The sequence below is a fragment of the Pseudochaenichthys georgianus genome, chromosome 8 (assembly GCF_902827115.2).
Source record: "Pseudochaenichthys georgianus chromosome 8, fPseGeo1.2, whole genome shotgun sequence".
Lineage (NCBI taxonomy): Eukaryota > Metazoa > Chordata > Actinopteri > Perciformes > Channichthyidae > Pseudochaenichthys > Pseudochaenichthys georgianus.
The window spans coordinates 31,017,106-31,044,461 of NC_047510.2; the positions used below are offsets into that span (position 1 = coordinate 31,017,106).

Below are 27,356 nucleotides of genomic sequence, written 5' to 3' on the forward strand. Positions count from 1 at the left end.
CAAAGAGAGGTCTTTCCCCAGCAGATCAGTGTGTTATGTGTGTCATGTGTTTGACCCAGTAATGCAGGGACTGTGAATCTTACACAGCGTGGACAGCAATATCAGACTCCCAACACTATTTGTATTGTCTCAAATAATAATAAATATATTTAAAAAATAGTTGTGAAAGAGGGCAGATAGGAAGAATATGTTTGCACAGGGAGGAGTCCTTTTCTCTTTTTATTGTCATATAACTTGGCCACATGTGCCAGACATTTAACCCTCCTGTCATGTTGGGGTCGAATCTGACCAATATAATACTTTCATCAATCATAAATATTGTGTTTTACATTTGATTGCCATTAGCCCTAATGATATCCTCCACAGTAGGCATTTAAACATATGAAACTGCTTATCATTACTTGAATTTTGAGTGGTTTATTCAACTTTGTCACACCTTTGGTGTTCCCGGTCAAAGATGACCTCCATAGGAAATGAATGGGTAACCCTAGATTATGTTCATCCATCAGATACACACACACACTCGATAAAATGTTGATTTTGCTTGATACATTTTCAATGTCTATTCTCCGTATATTCACTGCAGTGATTAATGTAAACCAGTAGTATGGGACATCGTTTACAGCTTAAAGGTGAGTTTAATAAAATGTGGTGATGATGAATGGTTTTCGTGTTAATGTAAAAGCAGTCAAAACACACCGGTCAAATTTGACCCCAAAGTAAGGGGGGGAGAAGCGAACACGACATGAGGGTTAAGCAGATATTTTCCACCCTTGTAAAAGTGTATACATCATTTAACCTGCATATAAAACAGTATATCAAGAGATTAGGGCTTTACTAGGCCTCACAGCATCAATCCCTTCCCTTTTTATTTCTCCAATCCTTTTGCTGTTATCGCCTCCCCTCTCTCTCCAGTGCACCACAGTGTGAGCTTCGCGACGTGCCCTAGTGAGTGACGCTGGACCAATCAGAGGCCGCCATTCCGAAAGTTTACCTTATATGGCTTGAGCCGGGCAACTGACGCAGTATAAAAACCCGCACCCTCAGTTAACGGATTCACTCTGAGCGCCGTCACACACTTGTGCGGGATATCATTTGCCTGAAACCCGGTTCCCTTAAAGCGAAAAGCCCCCCCACCCAAAAAGGTAAGAGACTGAAACATTACTTCAATATTAATACTTTTTAAAACTTGTATTTAAAGTAAGATGGCATTGTTCTTTACCGCAATTGTTTGAAATGTGTCATTTTGAATGATGGAAAAATGACAAGCACCACGAGGTCTTTGTCCTGTCATGCACCAACTGTACTGCTAATTAAACTTAAGGATTTAAAAAAGTAATATTAAAAGACATCTACATTTTTGCATGGCTGAGAAAACGCAGTAGCGATTGCAACACACTGCAGACTCGTGGTTCTCGCAGGTGCTTTATGGGTGAAGCCGGTTTTATGTTACCTTGGCAGTTAATTGTGGTTTCACAGTGTAATTGCGTTTCTTTTGTATTCCTGTTGGTTGGCTTACTCTAACATTTCCCAGCTTTGAAAAAGGGGGTTTGAGTTGAGGGTCGTCTGGCTGCTCCCTTTGTGCGCCTGATGCGGCGGGGTGTGACCTACTTTAGCATAGTAGCTTAGCCACATCATGCTATCACCGCCCTTCAGACTTACAACTGTTGCCATATTAAAACTTGAGATAAAACTATTTTTTCCTTGGACACTTTGCTTCCACTTCCTGGGCGTGTAGCAATCCACTTTACCGTCGTTGTATTGAGGCTTCCTCTTAATGGAGGCCAAGAATATTGGGCCCTGCAAGAAAAAGGGCATTCACTGATTAATTGGTTGTATAGTCTTATTACGCAATTAGTTCATGTCCTGCCAACTTGCACATGAGAAAAAGAGGAAACGGAGATTGACAAATCATGCACCGTTAAAAAGGCGTGGCCTTCATGAAATGCAGTCATTCATGAGTCAACATATGAGTTCATTATTAAACTTGAGATTTTTTTTTACTGCCAGTTAAAAACGGTTGAGTGAAACATGTAGACTTTACAGTAAGCAGTCGTGTCAGATGGGCACTGAGTATGACGCAGTGAATCAAATATGTTCTGGTGGCCATTAAAACTAGTTTTAATTAAGCAACAATGGGAGGGGGGTGGGGGGGATTTAAACTGTAGTGAACCGGTAGGGAGTGGTCGCTCGGCCCAGGGTCTCATAATGTCGAATGTTCCTTTTTTTTTTTGCCACTCTCTGGCTGCCTGCCATGGCGCCGGTAGCCGCAAAGCTGCTCAAAACCGAGCAATGTCCTTATATGGTAATACCAGAATGCAGAGCCACTTCCTTTTGTCTGGCACTCGGAATGTGGAGCACGGGCTCCACCTAGTGGCCAATATAGTTAACTCCAACTAGTTTGTTAACAGGAAGTAAGAGTGTCAGGAAGCGGAAATGAGACGTGGGACTGTTTACGTTTTCTTAAGAAAACGTATGAACATTACTAATACACAAACTTTGAGATCAGGGGTACACATATAAAGTAAAACTCAAATAATAGGTGATATTTCAAATATATTTGTCAATTACAGTTAGTTTTGGTTCTTAATAGTAGTGCCATATTGCAATTGATACTTAACCGTTGTTTCTTTTTTCCTCAACAGTTCAGCCATGGAAGATGAAATCGCCGCACTGGTTGTTGACAACGGATCCGGTATGTGCAAAGCCGGATTCGCTGGAGACGACGCTCCTCGTGCTGTCTTCCCCTCCATCGTCGGTCGCCCCAGGCATCAGGTGAGGCATTGAGCTCCAAAAGAATAGAGAGAAAATGTAGACTTGATAAGCATTTTCATATGAGATGTATAACCAGCCAGTCAATCAGTACACACGATGATCCTTTATCAGTCCCTATAGGGGAAATTCATGTGTTGCAGTAAATACCTAAATAAGTACAAATATATCAAAAAGTAAACAGACATGCAAAGCAATACATGCATGTATTTATGTGCCTGTACTTGGACTTGTAAACTGTATGTATATCCACGTTTTAGTGTAGAATATATAATCTAACCATCTCTGATGTCTTGATTCCAGGGTGTGATGGTCGGTATGGGCCAGAAGGACAGCTACGTTGGTGATGAAGCCCAGAGCAAGAGGGGTATCCTGACCCTGAAGTACCCCATTGAGCACGGTATTGTGACCAACTGGGATGACATGGAGAAGATCTGGCATCACACCTTCTACAACGAGCTGAGAGTTGCCCCCGAGGAGCACCCCGTCCTGCTCACAGAGGCCCCCCTGAACCCCAAAGCCAACAGGGAGAAGATGACCCAGGTACACACCCTTAACTTTAGCACACACAGAATGTAGCATCCTTAGCTTATCCCGTATTATTAGCTATTTAACTCGTAGCCTCATTTCTTCCTGGGTTTCCCTCCATTCCATTCTCACCTGCTCCTTCCTCCCCCTCTCCTCCAGGACTTGTCTCCTATAAGATGATCTATCATCAACAGGTCTCTCTTGACTGTGTGCCTTTTATCTGCACTTGTGTAGCTGAGTTATTAAATCAGCACTACTTTAATAGACATCTGACATGCACAAGTGTGAAGGAATGATGACTTTGTGCACTTTGTTTCTCTACTAACTTTAATCTTAGCCTCACACAATAATGCATGTAGTGAGTGCAGTGGCCACAGAAGTTAAGTACTTTTTTATTGTGATTGATTATTAACGTGTTCTCTTTTCATTCTACAGATCATGTTCGAGACCTTCAACACCCCCGCCATGTACGTTGCCATCCAGGCTGTGCTGTCCCTGTACGCCTCTGGTCGTACCACTGGCATCGTCATGGATTCCGGTGATGGTGTGACCCACACAGTGCCCATCTATGAGGGTTACGCCCTGCCCCACGCCATCCTCCGTCTGGATTTGGCTGGCCGCGACCTCACAGACTACCTCATGAAGATCCTGACAGAGCGTGGCTACTCCTTCACCACCACAGCTGAGAGGGAAATCGTGCGTGACATCAAGGAGAAGCTGTGCTACGTCGCCCTGGACTTCGAGCAGGAGATGGCACCGCTGCCTCCTCCTGCTCCCTGGAGAAGAGCTACGAGCTTCCCGACGGTCAGGTCATCACCATCGGAAACGAGAGGTTCCGTTGCCCAGAGGCCATCTTCCAGCCATCCTTCCTCGGTGAGTTACCAACTTAACATAACCTGCACTACATCCCTAAAAATAAGGAAAAAGCCCTTCTAGTTATCCTGCAGCTACACTTGCTAACCGGTGTTTTGATTCTGCCCTCAGGTATGGAGTCTTGCGGAATCCACGAGACCACCTACAACGGCATCATGAAGTGTGACGTCGATATCCGTAAGGATCTGTACGCCAACACCGTGCTGTCCGGAGGTACCACCATGTACCCCGGCATCGCTGACAGGATGCAGAAGGAGATCACCGCCCTGGCCCCATCCACCATGAAGATCAAGGTGAGCTGAGCCTCTGCCCAGCCAGCAGAGTAACATACTGCTCTGTTTGAGTCAGATGAATGCAAGAAGAAATGGTGTCTAATGCATCTTCCCCTTGTCTCTGCAGATCATTGCCCCACCAGAGCGTAAATACTCCGTCTGGATCGGAGGCTCCATCCTGGCCTCTCTGTCCACCTTCCAGCAGATGTGGATCAGCAAGCAGGAGTATGATGAGTCCGGCCCCTCCATCGTCCACCGCAAATGCTTCTAAAAAAACAGACTGTTCCTCCTTCCCCCTCCCCAACCAGACGCCCAACAACTTCAGCTCTGTGCAAAACAACCACACACACATTTCTCATACACACTCAGGCGCAGAGCCTAGACGACCAACTCATTGGCATGGCTTCGGTTATTTTGGCGCTTGACTCAGGATTTTAAACTGGAACGATGAAGGAGACAGTAATGTTTTGGCTAGGTTAAAAAAAAAATCACCCCAGGGTTCTGCAGTTGCATCTGGGGACTTAAAAAAAATGTACATTTTTGTTTTTCTTTTGAGTCATTCCAAATGTTTGTTAACTGCATTGTTCAGACACATGATTCCAAATGTTAACTGCATTGTTCAGACACGTATTCGCCTCTGTGAAGGCTGCCCAGTGGTTGGCGCATACTTAAACATGGTTGTAGTATCGCTTGTATGTAAATTATGTCTGGGTTTTTTGTACTTTCAGCCTTAAAAATATCTTGGTCCTGTTTAATTTTTTTTGTTTTTGTTATGCAAAACCCAGTCGTGACCTCTTCCCCCTGATGGAGGTTTCATTCCCTGGGGTGGTGGGGCAAAGGGGTCTCTCAGTGATGGGGTGCCAGACCAGTGGGGCCAACCTGTACACTGACTAAACAATCCCAATAAAGTGCACATGTGTTCCGACATGACGTCTGACTCTTGTCTTCCATTAAATGAGTTTATTTCAAGGTGAATGTGACTTCCAACCGTTATTGAAAAGCTAGAAGAACATTTTGAAAAGAATGTTTCTTGCAGGAAAATCAATCAGATCAATAATGACATGTATAGCCACATGTCATCATTTCAGCGCTGGTTGTCTTGGTGGTGCCCAGCAAACAATATGGGCTTCGTAAATAATTGGACAGCCTTCTGGGGAAAACCTGGTCTGATTAAGAGAGACGGCATTCATCCTACTTTGAAAGGTGCAGATCTCATTTCGGCAAACATTTCAGGGCTTTGTGGACTTAATCCATGACAAACTGGAGTTGAGACCAGGAGGCGGAGTCAGTCTTACACGCTCCTCCTTACTCTCCTAGGCAGTCATCCATTAGAATCCCGAACCCAATAAAATACACAATATTAGCGGTGTGTGTGTCTGCCCAAGGACAATTTAAGGTAAAACCTAATAGAGGTGTCATACATAATAACCTAATAAAAGTAAATGTAACAACTACTACAGTGCAACAAAACGGGAAGATTAAATGTGGTCTCTTAAACATAAGATCTATAGCATCTAAAGCAATATTGGTAAATGATTTAATATCAGATTATAATGATATATGCTGTCTCACTGAAACTTGGTTGAGACATGAATATGTCAGCATAAATGAGGCCACTCCACCCAGCCATATCAACACTCCTATTGCTCGAGGCACGGGCCGAGGAGGTGGAGTTGCAGCAATCTTTGACTCAAGTTTACTTGTCAATACTAAACCAAAATTAAATTATACCTCCTTTGAAAGCCTCGTTTTGACGCATCTGACCTGGAAAACTTTGCAGCCAATCTTATTTGTTACAGTGTATCGTGCACCAGGTCCTTATTCAGAATTCTTATCTGAATTCTCTGAGTTTTTAATCAACTTTAGTTCTTAAAACAGATAAAGTAGTTATCGTAGGTGACTTTAATATTCATGTTGACGATGATACAAATAGCCTTACTGTTGCATTTAACTCTATATTAGATTCTGTTGGTTTCTGTCAGTGTGAATACACCAACCCACTGCTATAATCACACACTCGACCTTGATCTGACTTATGGTATTGAAATTGAGCAACTATTAGTCGAACCGCATAATCCTGCTTTATCCGACCATTTCTTAGTAACTTTTGAAGTACTATTACTAGACTACAAAGCATTAGTCAAAAGCTCTTGCAGCAGAAACCTATCTGTTAGTGCTATAGCCACATTTAAGGAAGAGATTCAACCAATACTTAACTCGATAGCATGTCTGCATGTAGGGGAGGAAACTTATACAAATGTACACCACCCCAAATTGATCATGTTGTTGATAGTGCTACAGATGCGCTGCGAATAAAATTAGACTCTGTTGCTCCTTTGAAAAAGAAGAAAATAAAACAACATAGATTAGCTCCATGGCATAATGCCGAAACCCGCAAAATAAAGCAAAAGTCTAGACAACTTGAAAGGATATGGCGTTCCACTAAACTTGAAGAATCTCGTTTAATTCGGCATATTACTCTCAATGAATATAAGAAAGCACTGCGTAAAGCGAGAGCAGCCTACTACTCTTCATTAATAGATGAGAATAAGAATAATGCAAGATTTCTTTTCAGCACTGTAGCCAGGCTGACAGAGAGCCACAGCTCGATTGAGCCTTCTATTCCCTTAGCACTCAGTAGTAATGATTTTATGTGCTTTTTTAACGATAAAATTGTTACTCTTAGAAACAAAATTAATGACCTCTTGCCTTTGACCAGTATAGTGTTATCAACAGCTCCCGGAAACGTAAGTTCTAATATTACACTAGATAGTAAACTAGAATGCTTTTCAGCCATAAACCTTGAACAATTACATTCAATGATTCTCTCTTCTAAACCATCAACGTGCATGTTAGACCCAATTCCAACTAAGCTGTTGAAGGAAGTTTTTCCATTAATTAGCACTTCTTTATTAAATATTATGAATATGTCTTTATTATCAGGCTATGTTCCACAATCATTCAAAGTAGCAGTGATAAAACCGCTTCTTAAAAAGCACAACCTCGATCTAGAGGTTTTAGCCAACTATAGACCTATTTCTAATCGTCCGTTCCTCTCAAAAATTCTTGAGAAAGCGGTCGCAAAACAGTTGTGTGATTACTTAAAAAACAATGATTTATTTGAAGATTTTCAGTCTGGCTTTAGAACACATCATAGCACAGAGACAGCTCTGGTTAAATTCACAAATGACATTCTAATAGCCTCAGACAAGGGACTTTTCTCTATTCTTGTTTTGCTCGATCTCAGTGCTGCATTTGATACTATCGACCATGATATCCTATTGCAAAGACTAGAGCACTTAGTTGGCATAAAGGGAACTGCTTTAGGCTGGTTTAGGTCCTATCTATCTGAACGCTCTCAGTTTGTATGTGTTAACGATGAATTTTCCACGCAAACCAAAGTTAGCCATGGAGTGCCACAGGGCTCAGTGCTCGGACCTATTTTGTTCACATTATATATGCTTCCGTTAGGCAATATTATAAGGAATCATTCTGTAAACTTTCATTGTTATGTGGATGATACTCAACTATATTTATCAATCAAGCCTGATGAAATTAATCATCTAAATAAAATTCAAGACTGCCTCAAGGACTTAAAAACGTGGATGACCTTAAACTTTTTGACCAAAACTGAAGTTATTGTACTTGGCCCGAAGAATCTACGAAAACAAATTATCTAAAGATATACTAACTATGGATGGCATTAATTTGGCCTCCAGTGAGACTGTAAGGAATCTTGGTGTTATATTTGATCAGGATTTATCCTTTAACGCCCACATAAAATCAATTTCAAGGACCGCCTACTTCCATCTACGTAACATTGCAAAAATCAGGCATATCTTGCCTCAAAACGATGCAGAGAAACTAGTCCATGCATTTGTTACTTCTAGGCTGGATTATTGTAACTCTTTATTATCAGGGAGTACCAAGAAGTCAGTCAAGTCGCTTCAGCTGATTCAAAATGCTGCGGCTCGTGTACTGACCAGAGTTAGGAAAGGGACAACATTACTCCTGTTCTGGCTGCCTTACACTGGCTCCCTATAGAACACAGGATAGAATTTAAAAATTCTTCTTCTCGCCTACAAAGCCCTTAATGGGCAGGCGCCATCTTACCTTAAAGAACTCATTATACCCTACTGTCCTACTAGGGCATTGCGTTCCAAGAATGCAGGGTTGTTGGTTGTTCCTAGAGTCTCTAAAAGTACAATGGGAGCCAGAGCCTTTTCTTATCAAGCTCAACATTTGTGGAATCAGCTTCCAGTTTGTGTTCGGGCGGCAGACACCCTATCCGTTTTTAAGAGTGCGCTTAAGACCTTCCTTTTTGATAAAGCTTATAGTTAGGGCTGATTAGATTCAGCCCCTAGTTTTGCTGATATAGGCTTAGTTTGTCGGGGGACATCTTACTTCTTCCTTCTCTCTGTCTATACCTGTGTACTCTCATGTTCCCATTAACCCAGCTTCCCCAAATTTCTTTCTTTTTGGTGTCTATATACGCCGGGATCCGGAGTCATGGATGATCCTGCGGTCCTGTGTCCTGGATCGCGAGCCCTGGATCTTGAGTCGTGGCTGTAGTCCTGGATCATCGGTCCTGGATGGATATCCTTGTGGATTCATCTTCCTATTATACACACATGCATTTCCAAACATTTGGACTACCTATGTTGCAAATGTATTATCTTTTCAATTTACACACGGCATCTATTGCACGTCTGTCCGTCCTGGGAGAGGGATCCCTCCTCTGTTGCTCTCCCTGAGGTTTCTCCCATTTTTCCCTTTAAACTGTGGGTTTTCTTCTGAAGTTTTTCCTTGTACATTGTGAGGGTCTAAGGACAGAGGGTGTCGTATTGTCATACTGATATTCTGTACACACTGTGAAGTCCACTGAGACAAATGTAACATTTGTGATATTGGGCTATATAAATAAACATTGATTGATTGATTGATTGATTCTTAAAATCCTGTTAGCAGTGAAGGATTTTGGACTTTAACCTGGAACTAACATAAGTACATTCAGTTTACAGGGTATGAAGGTGCTTTCAAAACCTGACAACTCCAAACACACTGAACTGTAGGGATGCACAATTGCATTTTATTTTTTGGAAAAAAGAATATGGACAAATGCAATATTCAACTTCCAGTAAGGACAATATTTGGCTAAATATAAGAACATGTCTTTTTTTGTGGAGCTGCAAAGAAGCCCTGTCTGGTACAGAAAATAACCCTATGACCATTTCAATCTTCAAATCTTATTGCTAGTTCAATTCCAGTCAAAATGATTAGAATCGAGTTAAACCCAAACTAGAGACACACATTTGCTTTAAGGAAGTTAGTGCAAGCTCATGCCTAAAACTAAATGTTCTTATATGACTTAACTCGAATGCAAATGTCTTTTCAAACGTCAGCAAATGATATAGCATAAAATCCTAAATGACAGAACACAAAATGCTGTAGGCTTGTCAGAAATGTGTGTCAACATGTACAAAAAGTGTCATATTGCTTCAGACTCTAACCAAATAGTGTCAGTTGTTTATTCCTTAATGTGTAAATGCCACATTCAGGTCTATTTAAACTATTGAAGGGATTAGTACTTGGTAATTTAATATCTTAAATGACAGAGGCCGTTTCTCAATGTCGAGTATACCTGCTGCAGAGCCACTATTTTAGTGGGAATGCTGATGCAGCATTCCAACTATCTGTTATGCTACGCACGAAATTCTTTAAAAAAAAACAGTACAGCAAAGATTCACACAGATCAATAAAATCTAAAATAAATCATAAATAACATAAAATCAAGGAAATAATGATAATAATAATAATAATAATAATAATAATAATAATAATAATAAAAGACTATGAAAATAGAAGATAAATAAAAATAAGAGTAAAATAACTGTCAGTTACGGCATTTCCTGTTTCTGCCGGAGAGAGGGGAGTTTGTCCCAAAGCTTGCCGCTATATTTACTCCCTCCATCTGACAGGAGGAGCCTCGTTGAGCTGCGAGTGGTCCACGGAGGGGGAGTGTGTAGGGGTAGGGCGTGGTTTGGGATTGGGCCTTAAAAGGTCCTTCGGCGCCACTCGATGACGCAGTATACTTGAAATAGTGGCTCTGCAGCAGCTGGTTTATTCGACATTGAGAAACGGCCCGTGTGTAAGGTACAAACCAACTAACGCAGCTTTGTTGTTTTAATAGTAGTGCCATATTGCAATTGATACTCAACCGTTGTTTCTTTTTTCCTCAACAGTTCAGTCATGGAAGATGAAATCGCCGCACTGGTTGTTGACAACGGATCCGGTATGTGCAAAGCCGGATTCGCCGGAGACGACGCTCCTCGTGCTGTCTTCCCCTCCATCGTAGGCCGCCCCAGGCATCAGGTGAGACATTGAGCTCCAAAAGAATAGAGAACCGCAGTGACGCGTCCTAAAACCCGGATATAAACTCCTTCCGGTTCCTTCGTCAAAAACGCAATGCAATTTCTCCATAGGATTTTGGAAAATAGCTCAAAATAAGGTCTGTGGTTGACACACATTTAAGAGACTGATCACGTTTTGTTCTGCCGGATAATATCCACATGTCTATCCTACTTATAATAATTTTTTAATCATAAATCTAGTCGCCAGAAGCAAAATGCTAACGTTATGCTATAAACGAATTACAAAAAAGTACAGCAGCAGGGTCGCACAACTTCAACGTCACGCCAACTTTAGAACGTTTCAACTGACTTTCGCGCGCTTGCATATTTTAACAAAGCTTTTCATTTGAGCCACACTGAATTTCACTAGAAGTCATGGCTGTCAATTACCAGTCTGATATCATTTTACAAAGATGACAAGAAGAGTGTAGATAGAGAGGAGAGAACCACTACAAGTCAGGACACGTACAGCAGTGCAGCCTAGATGAAGGTGTGCTTACCGGTGTTGTCAGGGCTAGCATGAGAGACAAGGTTTATAGAGTGTCGGTGAGTAGTGATAGCAAGAGTACCGTTAACCTAGAGTTAATTTATTCACATTAGTGACATTAATTCCCATCAACAAATCCATTTTATGTGTCACATGAAATCTTTATTACAAATATTACACACCAGAAAACACAGAAATATCCATGAAATAAACATACAGTAGGCTATAAACAATTAAAGGGATAATTGGGAAGGCATTACAAATGTAAATATATTTTAAATAATAAAACAATCCCACCACCACAGGTATCTACAGGAGAAGAGGGAATTCTCTCCACAAAATGTGAATGCCCACGTGGAGAATGGAAATGCAGTCATGCAGCTGCATTAGCCATCTTTGCCATCCACAATTTCAGCTGCACTGACACCCCCTGTCAGTGGAAGAAGCCAAAGGCAGCTAAACGTACGCATTCAGTGGAGGAGCTATTTCCTCCAACCAATAACTCATTCAACCCGCTGACAAGAGAGCCCACCTCCGAAGATCGTGACAGACTCGGGGGCAGGTTCTCAGGAATGTCTTGGCTTCTCTCCCCCGAGCCAGAAGAGGAACACTACAGCTTGGAAACACTTACTGTTCCTGAAATTATCAAATCTGTTGGGCATCAGGGACCTGAGGCAATTGTGGCAAGCATGGCATTGTCTGAGGAGCAACAGAGGGCAATTCAGGTGGCTACCACTGGTCAGCGAACCAACCCAAACTGGCATTTGTTCAGGAAAGGAAGGTTGACTGCCAGCAACTTTGGAGCTGTCCTGAGGTCAAAGCGTGTGACTGCTTCCCTTATTGCCAGGGTGCTAGGGCAACAACAGGCCCTTGATGGTGTTTTGTCTGTACAGTGGGGGACTATGAATGAATGTGAGGGCGTCAGGGCATTCACCACTGCAACCCAGATGCAGGTCCATGAGTCAGGTTTGTGGCTCTCCCAATCAGGAGTGTTGGGGGCATCTCCAGATGGTCTGGTAGGGTCTTCCGCTGTGCTGGAGGTAAAGTGTCCCTACGGAGCCAGGGAAATGACAATTAGTGAAGCATTGCAAATCAAGGGCTTCTGTGTCAGTAAGGAGGGAGAAACATTCAGCCTGCGTGAGGAACATCCTTACTGGCACCAAGTGCAAGGTCAGCTTCACCTCACTGCAAGAGAGACTTGCTACTTTGTGGTCTGGACTACGAAAGACAGTGTCATCATTCCGATAGCCCGAGATGACAATTGGCAGCCTAACCAGTCTTGTGGACTTTTTCAAGGCCCACATGCTTCCAACGCTGGCACTGCCGGAATAATCACCTTTGTCACTGTTGTGGTTATTTTCTGAAAAAGGCATATTAATTGACTTGTTCTGAGTTCAGAGAGCACTGCTGTTAAAATAAAAAAAATTTTTTAGAGAAAACTCATCTTCAGGATGTTATGGTTCCCCTTTGAAGATCTTTCTTGTAGCTGCTGCGATCCTTGTTTGAGTCGTTCATATGTTCGATGAAAAAGATCATAAATCTATCATTTTCAAATATAGTAATTTTAAGAAATTGTGAATCGTTTTTAATTTACATTTACTCACCTTTGCAATGTTGTGGTTGTTAGAGTGTTAGGTTTCTGACTACAGAGAATAACATATTTACAAAATAATATTTCTTAATAAAAAAAGGCAGTACATGCAGAAAACTATTGTGGTTTCTTGATTCAAGCCTGCCTCTGAATCACAAATCACAAACCATTCTTTGGAGTAACGTTTTTGATGGAAAGACAGAAAACAAACATGAGCCTACCCGAGAGGCCAGACTGTTCAAGGTAAAAAGACAGTTTAAAGATTTATATTTGCGGATATTATCAGCACATCTGAGTCAAATTAACATGTGTATTAAACGGAAATAAAATGAACCCAGTTTAAAGACATTGTTTGAGTTTAATGATGAACTCAAAATGTAAAACAAAGTATAATAATACATTTTATTTATATAGCGCTTTTCTACAACTTAAAGACGCTTTACAGTATGAGGGAGGGTAGAGAAACAAGGACAGGCAAACAAATAAATATAGTAAAATAAACACTGGTACTGAATGTGCATCAAAGTGTTCCTATCCAGCCAAATATACCAAAAGATAAATGTAAACGACAGAAGTGATCGAAATGTGTATTTCCTGGTTATTTGACAATGGCTCCTCAAAGTACACGCCCCTGACACATCTGTACCGTTACAGAATATCACGAGTTCCCCGCGCCACCAGTTAAACAGTAACACCTGTACTTGGACTTGTAAACTGTATGTATATCCATGTTTTAGTGCAGAATATATAATCTAACCATCTCTGATGTCTTGATTCCAGGGTGTGATGGTCGGTATGGGCCAGAAGGACAGCTACGTTGGTGATGAAGCCCAGAGCAAGAGGGGTATCCTGACCCTGAAGTACCCCATTGAGCACGGTATTGTGACCAACTGGGATGACATGGAGAAGATCTGGCATCACACCTTCTACAACGAGCTGAGAGTTGCCCCCGAGGAGCACCCCGTCCTGCTCACAGAGGCCCCCCTGAACCCCAAAGCCAACAGGGAGAAGATGACCCAGGTACACACCCTTAACTTTAGCACACACAGAATGTAGCATCCTTAGCTTATCCCGTATTATTAGCTATTTAACTCGTAGCCTAATTTCTTCCTGGGTTTCCCTCCATTCCATTCTCACCTGCTCCTTCCTCCCCCTCTCCTCCAGGACTTGTCTCCTATAAGATGATCTATCATCAACAGGTCTCTCTTGACTGTGTGCCTTTTATCTGCACTTGTGTAGCTGAGTTATTAAATCAGCACTACTTTAATAGACATCTGACATGCACAAGTGTGAAGGAATGATGACTTTGTGCACTTTGTTTCTCTACTAACTTTAATCTTAGCCTCACACAATAATGCATGTAGTGAGTGCAGTGGCCACAGAAGTTAAGTACTTTTTTATTGTGATTGATTATTAACGTGTTCTCTTTTCATTCTACAGATCATGTTCGAGACCTTCAACACCCCCGCCATGTACGTTGCCATCCAGGCTGTGCTGTCCCTGTACGCCTCTGGTCGTACCACTGGCATCGTCATGGATTCCGGTGATGGTGTGACCCACACAGTGCCCATCTATGAGGGTTACGCCCTGCCCCACGCCATCCTCCGTCTGGATTTGGCTGGCCGCGACCTCACAGACTACCTCATGAAGATCCTGACAGAGCGTGGCTACTCCTTCACCACCACAGCTGAGAGGGAAATCGTGCGTGACATGAAGGAGAAGCTGTGCTACGTCGCCCTGGACTTCGAGCAGGAGATGAGCACCGCTGCCTCCTCCTCCTCCCTGGAGAAGAGCTACGAGCTTCCCGACGGTCAGGTCATCACCATCGGAAACGAGAGGTTCCGTTGCCCAGAGGCCATCTTCCAGCCATCCTTCCTCGGTGAGTTACCAACTTAACATAACCTGCACTACATCCCTAAAAATAAGGAAAAAGCCCTTCTAGTTATCCTGCAGCTACACTTGCTAACCGGTGTTTTGATTCTGCCCTCAGGTATGGAGTCTTGCGGAATCCACGAGACCACCTACAACGGCATCATGAAGTGTGACGTCGATATCCGTAAGGATCTGTACGCCAACACCGTGCTGTCCGGAGGTACCACCATGTACCCCGGCATCGCTGACAGGATGCAGAAGGAGATCACCGCCCTGGCCCCATCCACCATGAAGATCAAGGTGAGCTGAGCCTCTGCCCAGCCAGCAGAGTAACATACTGCTCTGTTTGAGTCAGATGAATGCAAGAAGAAATGGTGTCTAATGCATCTTCCCCTTGTCTCTGCAGATCATTGCCCCACCAGAGCGTAAATACTCCGTCTGGATCGGAGGCTCCATCCTGGCCTCTCTGTCCACCTTCCAGCAGATGTGGATCAGCAAGCAGGAGTATGATGAGTCCGGCCCCTCCATCGTCCACCGCAAATGCTTCTAAAGAAAACAGACTGTTCCTCCTTCCCCCTCCCCAACCAGACGCCCAACAACTTCAGCTCTGTGCAAAACAACCACACACACATTTCTCATACACACTCAGGCGCAGAGCCTAGACGACCAACTCATTGGCATGGCTTCGGTTATTTTGGCGCTTGACTCAGGATTTTAAACTGGAACGATGAAGGAGACAGACCCCATTCCCTGGGCTGGTGGGGCAAAGGGGTCTCTCAGTGATGGGGTGCCAGACCAGTGGGGCCAACCTGTACACTGACTAAACAATCCCAATAAAGTGCACATGTGTTCCGACATGACGTCTGACTCTTGTCTTCCATTAAATGAGTTTATCTCAAGGTGAATGTGACTTCCAACCGTTATTGAAAAGCTAGAAGAACATTTTGAAAAGAACACGAGACATGTTTCTTGCAGGAAAATCAGGTATATAAACATTCACATCTTGTAGGAAGATGAACCAGATATTTAAATGTTTCTATAGTGTTAACATTCATTAATGCAGCACATTTGTTAAACTAGTGAAATAAAGAATTTAAAATGGCCTTTAATACAGGTCTCATTTACTTGTTAAATGTCAGATTTCCAGTCAAGACAAAGGCTAACTTCAATGATTAAAAGTATAGACTAACCTAAAATCTCTATACTAGATTACTTTGAATCCTTAACCCTTAAATCCAGATGTTTCAGTCTCTATAGAACCATGTGTTAAACTCAAAGTGGTCAGATCACCTTTTTAGGCATAACCATTTTCATTGTATTCCATAGGTAGCTGCTTATTGAGTTAATACATTACTGAACCAGTGAGTCACAATACAAAGATGATGACACTATACATGTGTAATATTTAGATGCCATTACAGACAGTCATTTGGATTTATTCCACAAAACAACATTCAGTAGACTGTTGACTTCAGCAGCTTAGTGTCTCCCCTCGGGGCTTCTTAAAATCCTGTTAGCAGTGAAGGATTTTGGACTTTAACCTGGAACTAACATAAGTACATATTCAGTTTACAGGGTATGTGTTGCATTGTTTATTGACTTGGCCAAAGCATTTGACACTGTAGATCACCACATTATGTCTAATGTTATGTTGATGTCTCGTTTCGGTCATAAGGCCATTTGCTGGTTTCAGAGTTATTTAACCGACCCTACTCAATGCGTCAGGTTGGGTAGTACTGTCTCTGACCCTGTCACCTTGAAGAAGGGAGTTCCACAGGGCTCTATTTTGGGGCCTTTGCTCTTTTTATTATATGTAAACAATATTTGTAATCAGATGCAATTTTCTACCTATCATATGTATGCTGATGACACTATTGTATATTCATGTGCTCCTTCTCTGGATATGGCCGTTTCCAATCTAAAATCTGATTTTATCACGCTGCAGCATGCACTTCTTGATTCCAAACTGCTTTTGAACAGTAAGAAAACCAAAGCAATGCTTTTTGCTCCCAAGTCAGCGTCCTCTTGCTTCTCCATTGACACCCTTGATGGCGTCTCTGTTGAGTTTGTCGATACCTACAAATATCTGGGCTTTTGGTTGGACAGTAATCTCAACTTCAAACACCATATTGAAGTTCTAACTAAGAAATTGAAATTCACTCTTGGCTTCCTTTACAGACTTAAATGTTGTTTTTCAACTTCATCCCGTAAAAGGTTGGTCTCTGGCTTATTCCTGTCCCAGCTGGACTATGGTGATACCATTTATAGATTTGCCTGTCCCACTGTTTTGACCAAACTTGACCCACTCTACCATGCTGCGTTATATATCAAATGCACCCTATAGGACTCATCATTGCAAACTGTATAGCCTAACTGGATGGTCCTCACTTAGTATGCGTAGGATGCAGCATTGGTTTTTATTAATGTATAAAGCCATCTTAGGAAAGCTTCCACTGTACATATGTGACTCCTACAACCTCGGATCCAGTGCCTGGATACGGGTCCAGGTTGCTGCCGTGCGGACTGAGGCTGGGAAAAGGAGTCTTTTTTATTATGGTCCTTGGTCTTGGAATGACCTTCAATCACGCCTCAAACTGAGGGCACTTGTCTCAATAGTATGTTTTAGATTGAAGTTGTCTGAAGTCCTTACCACCAGCTGCTCTTGCAGTAATAAGTAGTGCACCTTTCTTACTGTCCTAATGTGCACAATGTAGTGACTGCTTTTTTGTTTTTTGTTTTCTTAGTTATGTTCTCTGTATTTTATATGTTTGTGTTATGTGTTATGTGTAACGTTGCGGCCTTCTTGGCCAGGTCAGCATTGCAAATGAGATTCTATCTCAATGCTTTTATCTGGTTAAATAAAGGTTAAAAAAAAAAAAAATGAAGGTGCTTTCAAAACCTGACAACTCCAAACATACTGAACTGTAGGGATGCACAATTGCATTTTATTTTTTGGAAAAAACGAGTAATCACATTACAGTTACTTTCGTAAACCTGAAGTGAATACATTTTGGATTACTTATTGGAATTATTGGTGGAAAGATTTCCTGGTGTGGTTAAAACATATCAGCCTGCGGTCGCTCTTTAGCCTTACTAATGATTATTTCTGAAGGTATACACAGTGAAGGCGGTGCGTGACAGGCATTGCGCTGCGCGCTCGTCTTCTCAGAGGCTGAGTTAACCCTCCCGCTGCCTCCTGGTGCTGAAGAGATGTCATGAAGTGAAGGAGGTGTTCCTTCTATAAAACAGCTGCGGGCAGCAAATACTGTGAGTGTCACGGACATGAATTCATAGATCAAGGCAGACTGGTGCACACACTCTCCTGTTTTGCCGATCCGGTGCGTAAACAAATATAGCTCTACACCCCTGGCCGAAATGTCCTTAAAATGAAGTCCGAGTTCGACATTTTAATTCGTGTCCTGCCAACACTGGCAGGACAGAAGGCGACACGCCCGTTCTAAGCCGTGTCCCTCACTCCTCACATCCCAAGCTGCATCCCCAAAAAGTGTATTATGTTGTTACTTCGTTTCAGATGTGATGTTTCAGTTGTGCTCTTGATAAGCCATTAAAACAGTAAAAACACGTTCAGTTTCCTTTTGCTTTTTGTGTCTCCTGTTCACCAAAACATACCCATCTGTGAAGGAAAAAGAAAGTAATCCAAAAGTAATCTGATTACGTTACTTTTTTAAGACACGTAACTGTAATTGTATTCGATTACTTTCAAAGCCATGTAATCAGTAATCAGTAACTGATTACATTTACAAAGTAACCCTCCCAACCCTGTATATAAGTTTAATTTGGCATAGTTTGACCTCTACACCGCACTCACTAACCTGTTTGAAATATTTCCACACATTACTCCTTTTTAACGCCATGTCTTGTACTCTTCTTGGAGTGTAAATAATTACCGGACTATGACTGGTAAAATATGTTGAATACCGGCAAAACTAAATCTCTCCTGTCAAAATGTCTATGCACTTTGCCTCCACACACGGTTGCCAAGCAGCGCTTATTGTTGTTTAGGCTGGCCACTCATGTGTCGCAAGTGTTGACAGGGGGCGGGGAGCACGCTCATGAACTGCTATGGCTATGTCGTATTCATTGAATTATTCAATTTGATAATATGTAATCAATTTAGGAATCACTCCCAAAAAAAAAAAAAAAAAAGATTAATAAAAATATTCATAACTCATATTCGAATACATGAATAATTATTCGAACACCTGAATAATTTCGAATATTCGATTAATCGTTCCCATCCCTTGTAGGGTGTAGGGCGTGGTTTGGGATTGGGCCTTAAAAGGTCCTTCGGCGCCACTCGGTGACGCAGTATACTTGAAATAGTGGCTCTTCAGCAGCTGGTTTATTCGACATTGAGAAACGGCCCGTGTGTAAGGTACAAACCAACTAACGCAGCTTTGTTGTTTGAATAGTAGTGCCATATTGCAATTGATACTTAACCGTTGTGTCTTTTTTTCTCAACAGTTCAGCCATGGAAGATGAAATCGCCGCACTGGTTGTTGACAACGGATCCGGTATGTGCAAAGCCGGATTCGCCGGAGACGACGCTCCTCGTGCTGTCTTCCCCTCCATCGTAGGCCGCCCCAGGCATCAGGTGAGGCATTGAGCTCCAAAAGAATAGAGACATTTTAGACTTGATAAGCATTTGCATATGAGATGTATAACCAGCCAGTCAATCGGTACACACGATGATCCTTTATCAGTCCCTATAGGGGAAATTCATGTGTTGCAGTAAAGACCTAAATAAGTACAAATATAGAAGTAAACAGACACGCAATACATCACATGTATTCATGTGCCTGTGTTACCGTTCAATTGGTGGGGCGGGGAACTCGTGATATTCTAAAACGGTACGAATGTGTCAGGGGCGTGTACTTTTGAAGAGCCATTGTCGAATAACCAGGAAATACACATTTCGATCGCTTCTTCTGTCGTTTACATTAATCTTTCGGTATATTTGGCTGGATAGGAATACTTTGATGCACATTCAGTACCAGTGTGTGAGGTTGTGGTTGCGATGCCGATATCCGGACGCGTACAGCGAGGACTACAAAATTACAACTGCGCCCCGCCAACGGAGCCCCGCACCCACCCTGAAATTCAAGGTGTTTAAAAAAAAAAAAAAAAAAATGTACAAATATTTTTTATATATAATGCAACTAACTATATCTACTGTCACTTTTCACATTGGACATCTGCTCTTTTATTAAATAAACTAAACACTTTCATTTGAAGTTGTGAGTTTAGTGTTTTTGACCCTAAGAAACACTGATGCATTACTCAATAACAATAATCCACAGCTGCTCTCGAGGATTAAAAAAATAAATAAAAAATACCGATACATAAATGTATTCCAGTGCAGACATGAAGTTATATGATATCAAATATGCAAATCAGGCCATGTTGTTGGAATTATGTAGTATAATCATCACCAACAGATGGAAAGACAACAATAACAAGGAATTCATATTAATATTACCAAGATACAAAAGACCACAAAGATAAAAGCATAAACGTTAAGATGGAAACTAAAACATGTTCACAGCAGAGTAAACATTATGAATATATGCGTTTGTAGTTCTCAACGTATGTGAGAATCCTCTTCATTCGGTTTGTGTTGCTGTATCGATGCATAATGAAAGTTAACCAAGTAAACAGTCACATCTTATCTGGATAAGTGCTGCAAAGTGCAGAATACTGTTTTGATAAGGGATACATGTGTGTGTGTAGTCTTTAATCAATCAATCAATCAATCAATCAATCAATGTTTATTTATACAGCCCAATATCACAAATGTTACATTTGTCTCAGTGGTCTTCACAGTTTGTACAGAATATCAGTATGACAATACGACACCCTCTGTCCTTAGACCCTCACATCGTACAAGGAAAAACTTCCGAAGAAAACCCACAGTTTAAAGGGAAAAATGGGAGAAACCTCAGGGAGAGCAACAGAGGAGGGATCCCTCTCCCAGGACGGACAGACGTGCAATAGATGCCATGTGTAAATTGAAAAGATAATACATTTGCAACATGGGTAGTCCAAATGTTTGGAAATGCATGTGTGTATAATAGGAAGATGAATCCACGAGGATATCCATCCAGGACCGATGATCCAGGACCACAGCCACGACTCGCGATCCAGGGCTCGCGATCCAGGACACAGGACCACAGGATCATCCATGACTCCGGATCCCGGCGTATATAGACACCAAAAAGAAAGACATTTGGGGAAGCTGGGTTAATCGGAACATGAGAGTACACGGGTATAGACAGAGAGAAGGAAGAAGTAAGATGTCCCCCGACAAACTAAGCCTATATCAGCAAAACTGGGGGCTGAATCTAATCAGCCCTAACTATAAGCTTTATCAAAAAGGAAGGTCTTAAGCGCACTCTTAAAAACGGATAGGGTGTCTGCCGCCCGAACACAAACTGGAAGCTGATTCCACAAATGTGGAGCTTGATAAGAAAAGGCTCTGGCTCCCATTGTACTTTTAGAGACTCTAGGAACAACCAACAACCCTGCATTCTTGGAACGCAATGCCCTAGTAGGACAGTAGGGTATAATGAGTTCTTTAAGGTAAGATGGTGCCTGCCCATTAAGGGCTTTGTAGGCGAGAAGAAGAATTTTAAATTCTATCCTGTGTTCTATAGGGAGCCAGTGTAAGGCAGCCAGAACAGGAGTAATGTGGTCCCTTTTCCTAACTCTGGTTAGTACACGAGCTGCAGCATTTTGAATCAGCTGAAGCGACTTGACTGACTTCTTGGTACTCCCTGATAATAAAGAGTTACAATAATCCAGCCTAGAAGTAACAAATGCATGGACTAGTTTCTCTGCATCGTTTTGTGGCAAGATATGCCTGATTTTTGCAATGTTGCGTAGATGGAAGTAGGCGGTCCTTGAAATTGATTTTATGTGGGCGTTAAAGGATAAATCCTGATCAAATATAACACCAATATTCCTTACAGTCTCACTGGAGGCCAAATTAATGCCATCCATAGTTAGTATATCTTTAGATAATTTGTTTTCGTAGATTCTTCGGGCCAAGTACAATAACTTCAGTTTTGGTCGTGTTTAACATCAAAAAGTTTAAGGTCATCCACATTTTTAAGTCCTTGAGGCAGTCTTGCATTTTATTTAGATGATTAATTTCATCAGGCTTGATTGATAAATATAGTTGAGTATCATCCGCATAACAATGAAAGTGTACAGAATGATTCCTTATAATATTGCCTAACGGAAGCATATATAATGTGAACAAAATAGGTCCGAGCACTGAGCCCTGTGGCACTCCATGGCTAACTTTGGTTTGCGTGGAAGATTCATCGTTAACACGTACAAACTGAGAGCGTTCAGATAGATAGGACCTAAACCAGCCTAAAGCAGTTCCCTTTATGCCAACTAAGTGCTCTAGTCTTTGCAATAGGATATCATGGTCGATAGTATCAAATGCAGCACTGAGATCGAGCAAAACAAGAATAGAGACAAGTCCCTTGTCTGAGGCTATTAGAATGTCATTTGTGACTTTAACCAGAGCTGTCTCTGTGCTATGATGTGTTCTAAAGCCAGACTGAAAATCTTCAAATAAATCATTGTTTTTTAAGTAATCACACAGCTGTTTTGCGACTGCTTTCTCAAGTATTTTTGAGAGGAACGGAAGATTAGAAATAGGTCTATAGTTGGCTAAAACCTCTAGATCGAGGTTGTGCTTTTTAAGAAGCGGTTTTATCACTGCTACTTTGAATGATTGTGGAACATAGCCTGATAATAAAGACATATTCATAATATTTAATAAAGAAGTGCTAATTAATGGAAAAACTTCCTTCAACAGCTTAGTTGGAATTGGGTCTAACATGCACGTTGATGGTTTAGAAGAGAGAATCATTGAATGTAATTGTTCAAGGTTTATGGCTGAAAAGCATTCTAGTTGACTATCTAGTGTAATATTAGAACTTACGTTTCCGGGAGCTGTTGATAACACTATACTGGTCAAAGGCAAAAGGTCATTAATTTTGTTTCTAAGAGTAACAATTTTATCTTTAAAAAAGCACATAAAATCATTACTACTGAGTGCTATGGGAATGGAAGGCTCAATGGAGCTGTGGCTCTCTGTCAGCCTGGCTACAGTGCTGAAAAGAAATCTTGCATTATTCTTATTCTCATCTATTAATGAAGAGTAGTAGGCTGCTCTCGCTTTACGCAGTGCTTTCTTATATTCATTGAGAGTAATATGCCAAATTAAACGAGATTCTTCAAGTTTAGTGGAACGCCATATCCTTTCAAGTTGTCTAGACTTTTGCTTTATTTTGCGGGTTTCGGCATTATGCCATGGAGCTAATCTATGTTTTATTTTCTTCTTTTTCAAAGGAGCAACAGCAGCGCATCTGTAGCACTATCAACAACATGATCAATTTGGGGTAGTGTACATTTTGTATAAAATATTGTTTAATATTAAACATGATCGCTGGTAGATAGCCACAGAACAGAAGTCGTATCACAATTTAACCTGGGCGGATCACAGCTGAAGACTTCTCCACACTGCTTTCAAACTGAGTAAATTACGTGTGCTTCACTTGTAGGCTGTCTGAATGTGTACACGGGTCTCAGATGGACTTGGCATCACATTAAGAACAATATTCAGTAATAAGTCTGGCAAAAATAACTGGTTTAAATGATTTATTCAAGCATGCAATGTTTTGAACAGACATTCATTGTCATTTTGTAGTCTTCGCTGTACACGTCCAGATATCTGCATCGCAACCATAACCTCCCACACTGGTACTGAATGTGTTAAAGTGTTCCTATCCAGCCAAATATACCAAAAGATAAATGTAAACGACAGAAGAAGCGATCGAAATGTGTATTTCCTGGTTATTCGACAATGGCTCCTCAAAGTACACGCCCCTGACACATTCCTACAGAATATCACGAGTTCCCCGCGCCACCAGTTAAACAGTAACACCTGTACTTGGACTTGTAAACTGTATGTATATCCATGCTTTAGTGCAGAATATATAATCTAACCATCTCTGATGTCTTGATTCCAGGGTGTGATGGTCGGTATGGGCCAGAAGGACAGCTACGTTGGTGATGAAGCCCAGAGCAAGAGGGGTATCCTGACCCTGAAGTACCCCATTGAGCACGGTATTGTGACCAACTGGGATGACATGGAGAAGATCTGGCATCACACCTTCTACAACGAGCTGAGAGTTGCCCCCGAGGAGCACCCCGTCCTGCTCACAGAGGCCCCCCTGAACCCCAAAGCCAACAGGGAGAAGATGACCCAGGTACACACCCTTAACTTTAGCACACACAGAATGTAGCATCCTTAGCTTATCCCGTATTATTAGCTATTTAACTCGTAGCCTCATTTCTTCCTGGGTTTCCCTCCATTCCATTCTCACCTGCTCCTTCCTCCCCCTCTCCTCCAGGACTTGTCTCCTATAAGATGATCTATCATCAACAGGTCTCTCTTGACTGTGTGCCTTTTATCTGCACTTGTGTAGCTGAGTTATTAAATCAGCACTACTTTAATAGACATCTGACATGCACAAGTGTGAAGAAATGATGACTTTGTGCACTTTGTTTCTCTACTAACTTTAATCTTAGCCTCACACAATAATGCATGTAGTGAGTGCAGTGGCCACAGAAGTTAAGTACTTTTTTATTGTGATTGATTATTAACGTGTTCTCTTTTCATTCTACAGATCATGTTCGAGACCTTCAACACCCCCGCCATGTACGTTGCCATCCAGGCTGTGCTGTCCCTGTACGCCTCTGGTCGTACCACTGGCATCGTCATGGATTCCGGTGATGGTGTGACCCACACAGTGCCCATCTATGAGGGTTACGCCCTGCCCCACGCCATCCTCCGTCTGGATTTGGCTGGCCGCGACCTCACAGACTACCTCATGAAGATCCTGACAGAGCGTGGCTACTCCTTCACCACCACAGCTGAGAGGGAAATCGTGCGTGACATGAAGGAGAAGCTGTGCTACGTCGCCCTGGACTTCGAGCAGGAGATGAGCACCGCTGCCTCCTCCTCCTCCCTGGAGAAGAGCTACGAGCTTCCCGACGGTCAGGTCATCACCATCGGAAACGAGAGGTTCCGTTGCCCAGAGGCCATCTTCCAGCCATCCTTCCTCGGTGAGTTACCAACTTAACATAACCTGCACTACATCCCTAAAAATAAGGAAAAAGCCCTTCTAGTTATCCTGCAGCTACACTTGCTAACCGGTGTTTTGATTCTGCCCTCAGGTATGGAGTCTTGCGGAATCCACGAGACCACCTACAACGGCATCATGAAGTGTGACGTCGATATCCGTAAGGATCTGTACGCCAACACCGTGCTGTCCGGAGGTACCACCATGTACCCCGGCATCGCTGACAGGATGCAGAAGGAGATCACCGCCCTGGCCCCATCCACCATGAAGATCAAGGTGAGCTGAGCCTCTGCCCAGCCAGCAGAGTAACATACTGCTCTGTTTGAGTCAGATGAATGCAAGAAGAAATGGTGTCTAATGCATCTTCCCCTTGTCTCTGCAGATCATTGCCCCACCAGAGCGTAAATACTCCGTCTGGATCGGAGGCTCCATCCTGGCCTCTCTGTCCACCTTCCAGCAGATGTGGATCAGCAAGCAGGAGTATGATGAGTCCGGCCCCTCCATCGTCCACCGCAAATGCTTCTAAAAAAACAGACTGTTCCTCCTTCCCCCTCCCCAACCAGACGCCCAACAACTTCAGCTCTGTGCAAAACAACCACACACACATTTCTCATACACACTCAGGCGCAGAGCCTAGACGACAAACTCATTGGCATGGCTTTCTTTTGAGTCATTCCAAATGTTTGTTAACTGCATTGTTCAGACACATGATTCCAAATGTTTGTTAACTGCATTGTTCAGACACGTATTCGCCTCTGTGAAGGCTGCCCAGTGGTTGGCGCATACTTAAACATGGTTGTAGTATCGCTTGTATGTAAATTATGTCTGGGTTTTTTGTACTTTCAGCCTTAAAAATATCTTGGTCCTGTTTAATTTTTTTTGTTTTTGTTATGCAAAACCCAGTCGTGACCTCTTCCCCCTGATGGAGGTTTCATTCCCTGGGGTGGTGGGGCAAAGGGGTCTCTCAGTGATGGGGTGCCAGACCAGTGGGGCCAACCTGTACACTGACTAAACAATCCCAATAAAGTGCACATGTGTTCCGACATGACGTCTGACTCTTGTCTTCCATTAAATGAGTTTATTTCAAGGTGAATGTGACTTCCAACCGTTATTGAAAAGCTAGAAGAACACTAGACATGTTTCTTGCAGGTAAATAAACATTCACATCTTGTAGGAAGATGAACCAGATATTTAAATGTTTCTATAGTGTGTATACATTAATTGATGCAGTACATTTTTAAACTAGTGAAATAAAGAATTTAAAATGGCCTTTAATACAGGTCTCATTTACTTGTTAAATGGCAGATTTCCAGTCAAGACAAAGGCTAACTTCAATGATTAAAAGTATCGCCTAACCTAAAATCTCTATACTAGATTACTTTGAATCCTTAACCTTTAAATCCAGATGTTTCAGTCTCTATAGAACCATGTGTTAAACTCAAAGTGGTCAGATCACCTTTTTAGGCATAACCATTTTCATTGTATTCCACAGGTAGCTGCTTATTGAGTTAATACATTACTGAACCAGTGAGTCACAATACAAAGATGATGACACTATACATGTGTAATATTTAGATGCCATTACAGACACTCATTTGGATTTATTCCACAAAACAACATTCAGTAGACCGTTGACTTCAGCAGCTTAGTGTCTCCCCTCGGGGCTTCTTAAAATCCTGTTCGCAGTGAAGGATTGTGGACTTTAACCTGGAACTAACATAAGTACATATTCAGTTTACAGGGTATGAAGGTGCTTTCAAAACCTGACTACTCCAAACATACTGAACTGTAATGCCACATTCCGGTCTATTTAAACTATTGAAGGGATTAGTACTTGGTAATTTAATATCTTAAATGACAGAGGCCGTTTCTCAATGTCGAGTATACCTGCTGCAGAGCCACTATTTTAGTGGGAATGCTGATGCAGCATTCCAACTATCTGTTATGCTACGCACGAAATTCTTTATTCCGCCGGGTTATTTTGCGCCACTTCTCCTTCCACATTTGACATCGCAGAAACTCCGTTCAAACATCAAAACGTTCAGCTCGGTCGGGAATCGATGGCTATTTTATCATTCATAACTTTCATAATTCCAGAGATACATCCCATAATATATCACATTTTTAACATGGAAGTCAATGGAGAAACTCTTCAGACTTCAACAATCTTCATGCAACTTCAACTGCTAACTGTTCCTTCATACTTAAATTCAGAAACCTCATTCTAACTTTAAAATGTTACACATCTTTCTGACATTCGTGTTACACAACTTTTGAATCTGATTCTTACTTTTAGAGATATTAAACATTGTTCAGGCCTTGGTACAGAGGCCTTCTTCAGATTTTAGAGTGTGTGATGTCACAGCT

General features: G+C 42.0%; 2 protein-coding genes and 1 pseudogene across 3 annotated transcripts; all 3 read left to right on the forward strand.

The window, feature by feature from the left end:
• Window positions 1–1,054: 1,054 nt before the first annotated feature.
• Window positions 1,055–5,375, forward strand: LOC117451766 (actin, cytoplasmic 1-like; annotated as a pseudogene).
• Window positions 1,084–26,037, forward strand: LOC117451156 (actin, cytoplasmic 1-like). 2 transcript variants are annotated; one of them, XM_071204096.1, is made up of 6 exons: window positions 1,084–1,145; window positions 19,291–19,420; window positions 23,874–24,113; window positions 24,534–24,972; window positions 25,084–25,265; window positions 25,372–26,037. In XM_071204096.1, the coding sequence occupies exons 2-6, from the start codon at window positions 19,298–19,300 to the stop codon at window positions 25,513–25,515; spliced, it is 1,128 nt and encodes a 375-aa protein (XP_071060197.1). In that variant the 5' UTR covers window positions 1,084–1,145; window positions 19,291–19,297; the 3' UTR covers window positions 25,516–26,037. The 2 variants fall into 2 exon arrangements, with proteins under 2 accessions (XP_071060197.1, XP_033945194.1); XM_034089303.2 differs by lacking the exon at window positions 1,084–1,145 and adding an exon at window positions 19,135–19,201.
• On the forward strand, window positions 10,688–15,665 carry LOC117451768 (actin, cytoplasmic 1-like). Its single transcript, XM_034090151.2, has 5 exons — window positions 10,688–10,817; window positions 13,714–13,953; window positions 14,374–14,812; window positions 14,924–15,105; window positions 15,212–15,665. The coding sequence occupies exons 1-5, from the start codon at window positions 10,695–10,697 to the stop codon at window positions 15,353–15,355; spliced, it is 1,128 nt and encodes a 375-aa protein (XP_033946042.1). The 5' UTR covers window positions 10,688–10,694; the 3' UTR covers window positions 15,356–15,665.
• Window positions 26,038–27,356: the final 1,319 nt, after the last annotated feature.

Excerpts from the sequence above, each read along its gene's own strand:
- LOC117451768 (XM_034090151.2), top strand. The coding sequence starts at position 10,695 with ATGGAAGATGAAATCGCCGCACTGGTTGTTGACAACGGATCCGGTATG. Across the intron at positions 14,813-14,923 it reads CTTCCAGCCATCCTTCCTCG|GTATGGAGTCTTGCGGAATC; the intron begins GTGAGTTACCAA and ends TTCTGCCCTCAG. Across the intron at positions 15,106-15,211 it reads CATCCACCATGAAGATCAAG|ATCATTGCCCCACCAGAGCG; the intron begins GTGAGCTGAGCC and ends TTGTCTCTGCAG.
- LOC117451156 (XM_071204096.1), top strand. The coding sequence starts at position 19,298 with ATGGAAGATGAAATCGCCGCACTGGTTGTTGACAACGGATCCGGTATG. Across the intron at positions 24,973-25,083 it reads CTTCCAGCCATCCTTCCTCG|GTATGGAGTCTTGCGGAATC; the intron begins GTGAGTTACCAA and ends TTCTGCCCTCAG. Across the intron at positions 25,266-25,371 it reads CATCCACCATGAAGATCAAG|ATCATTGCCCCACCAGAGCG; the intron begins GTGAGCTGAGCC and ends TTGTCTCTGCAG.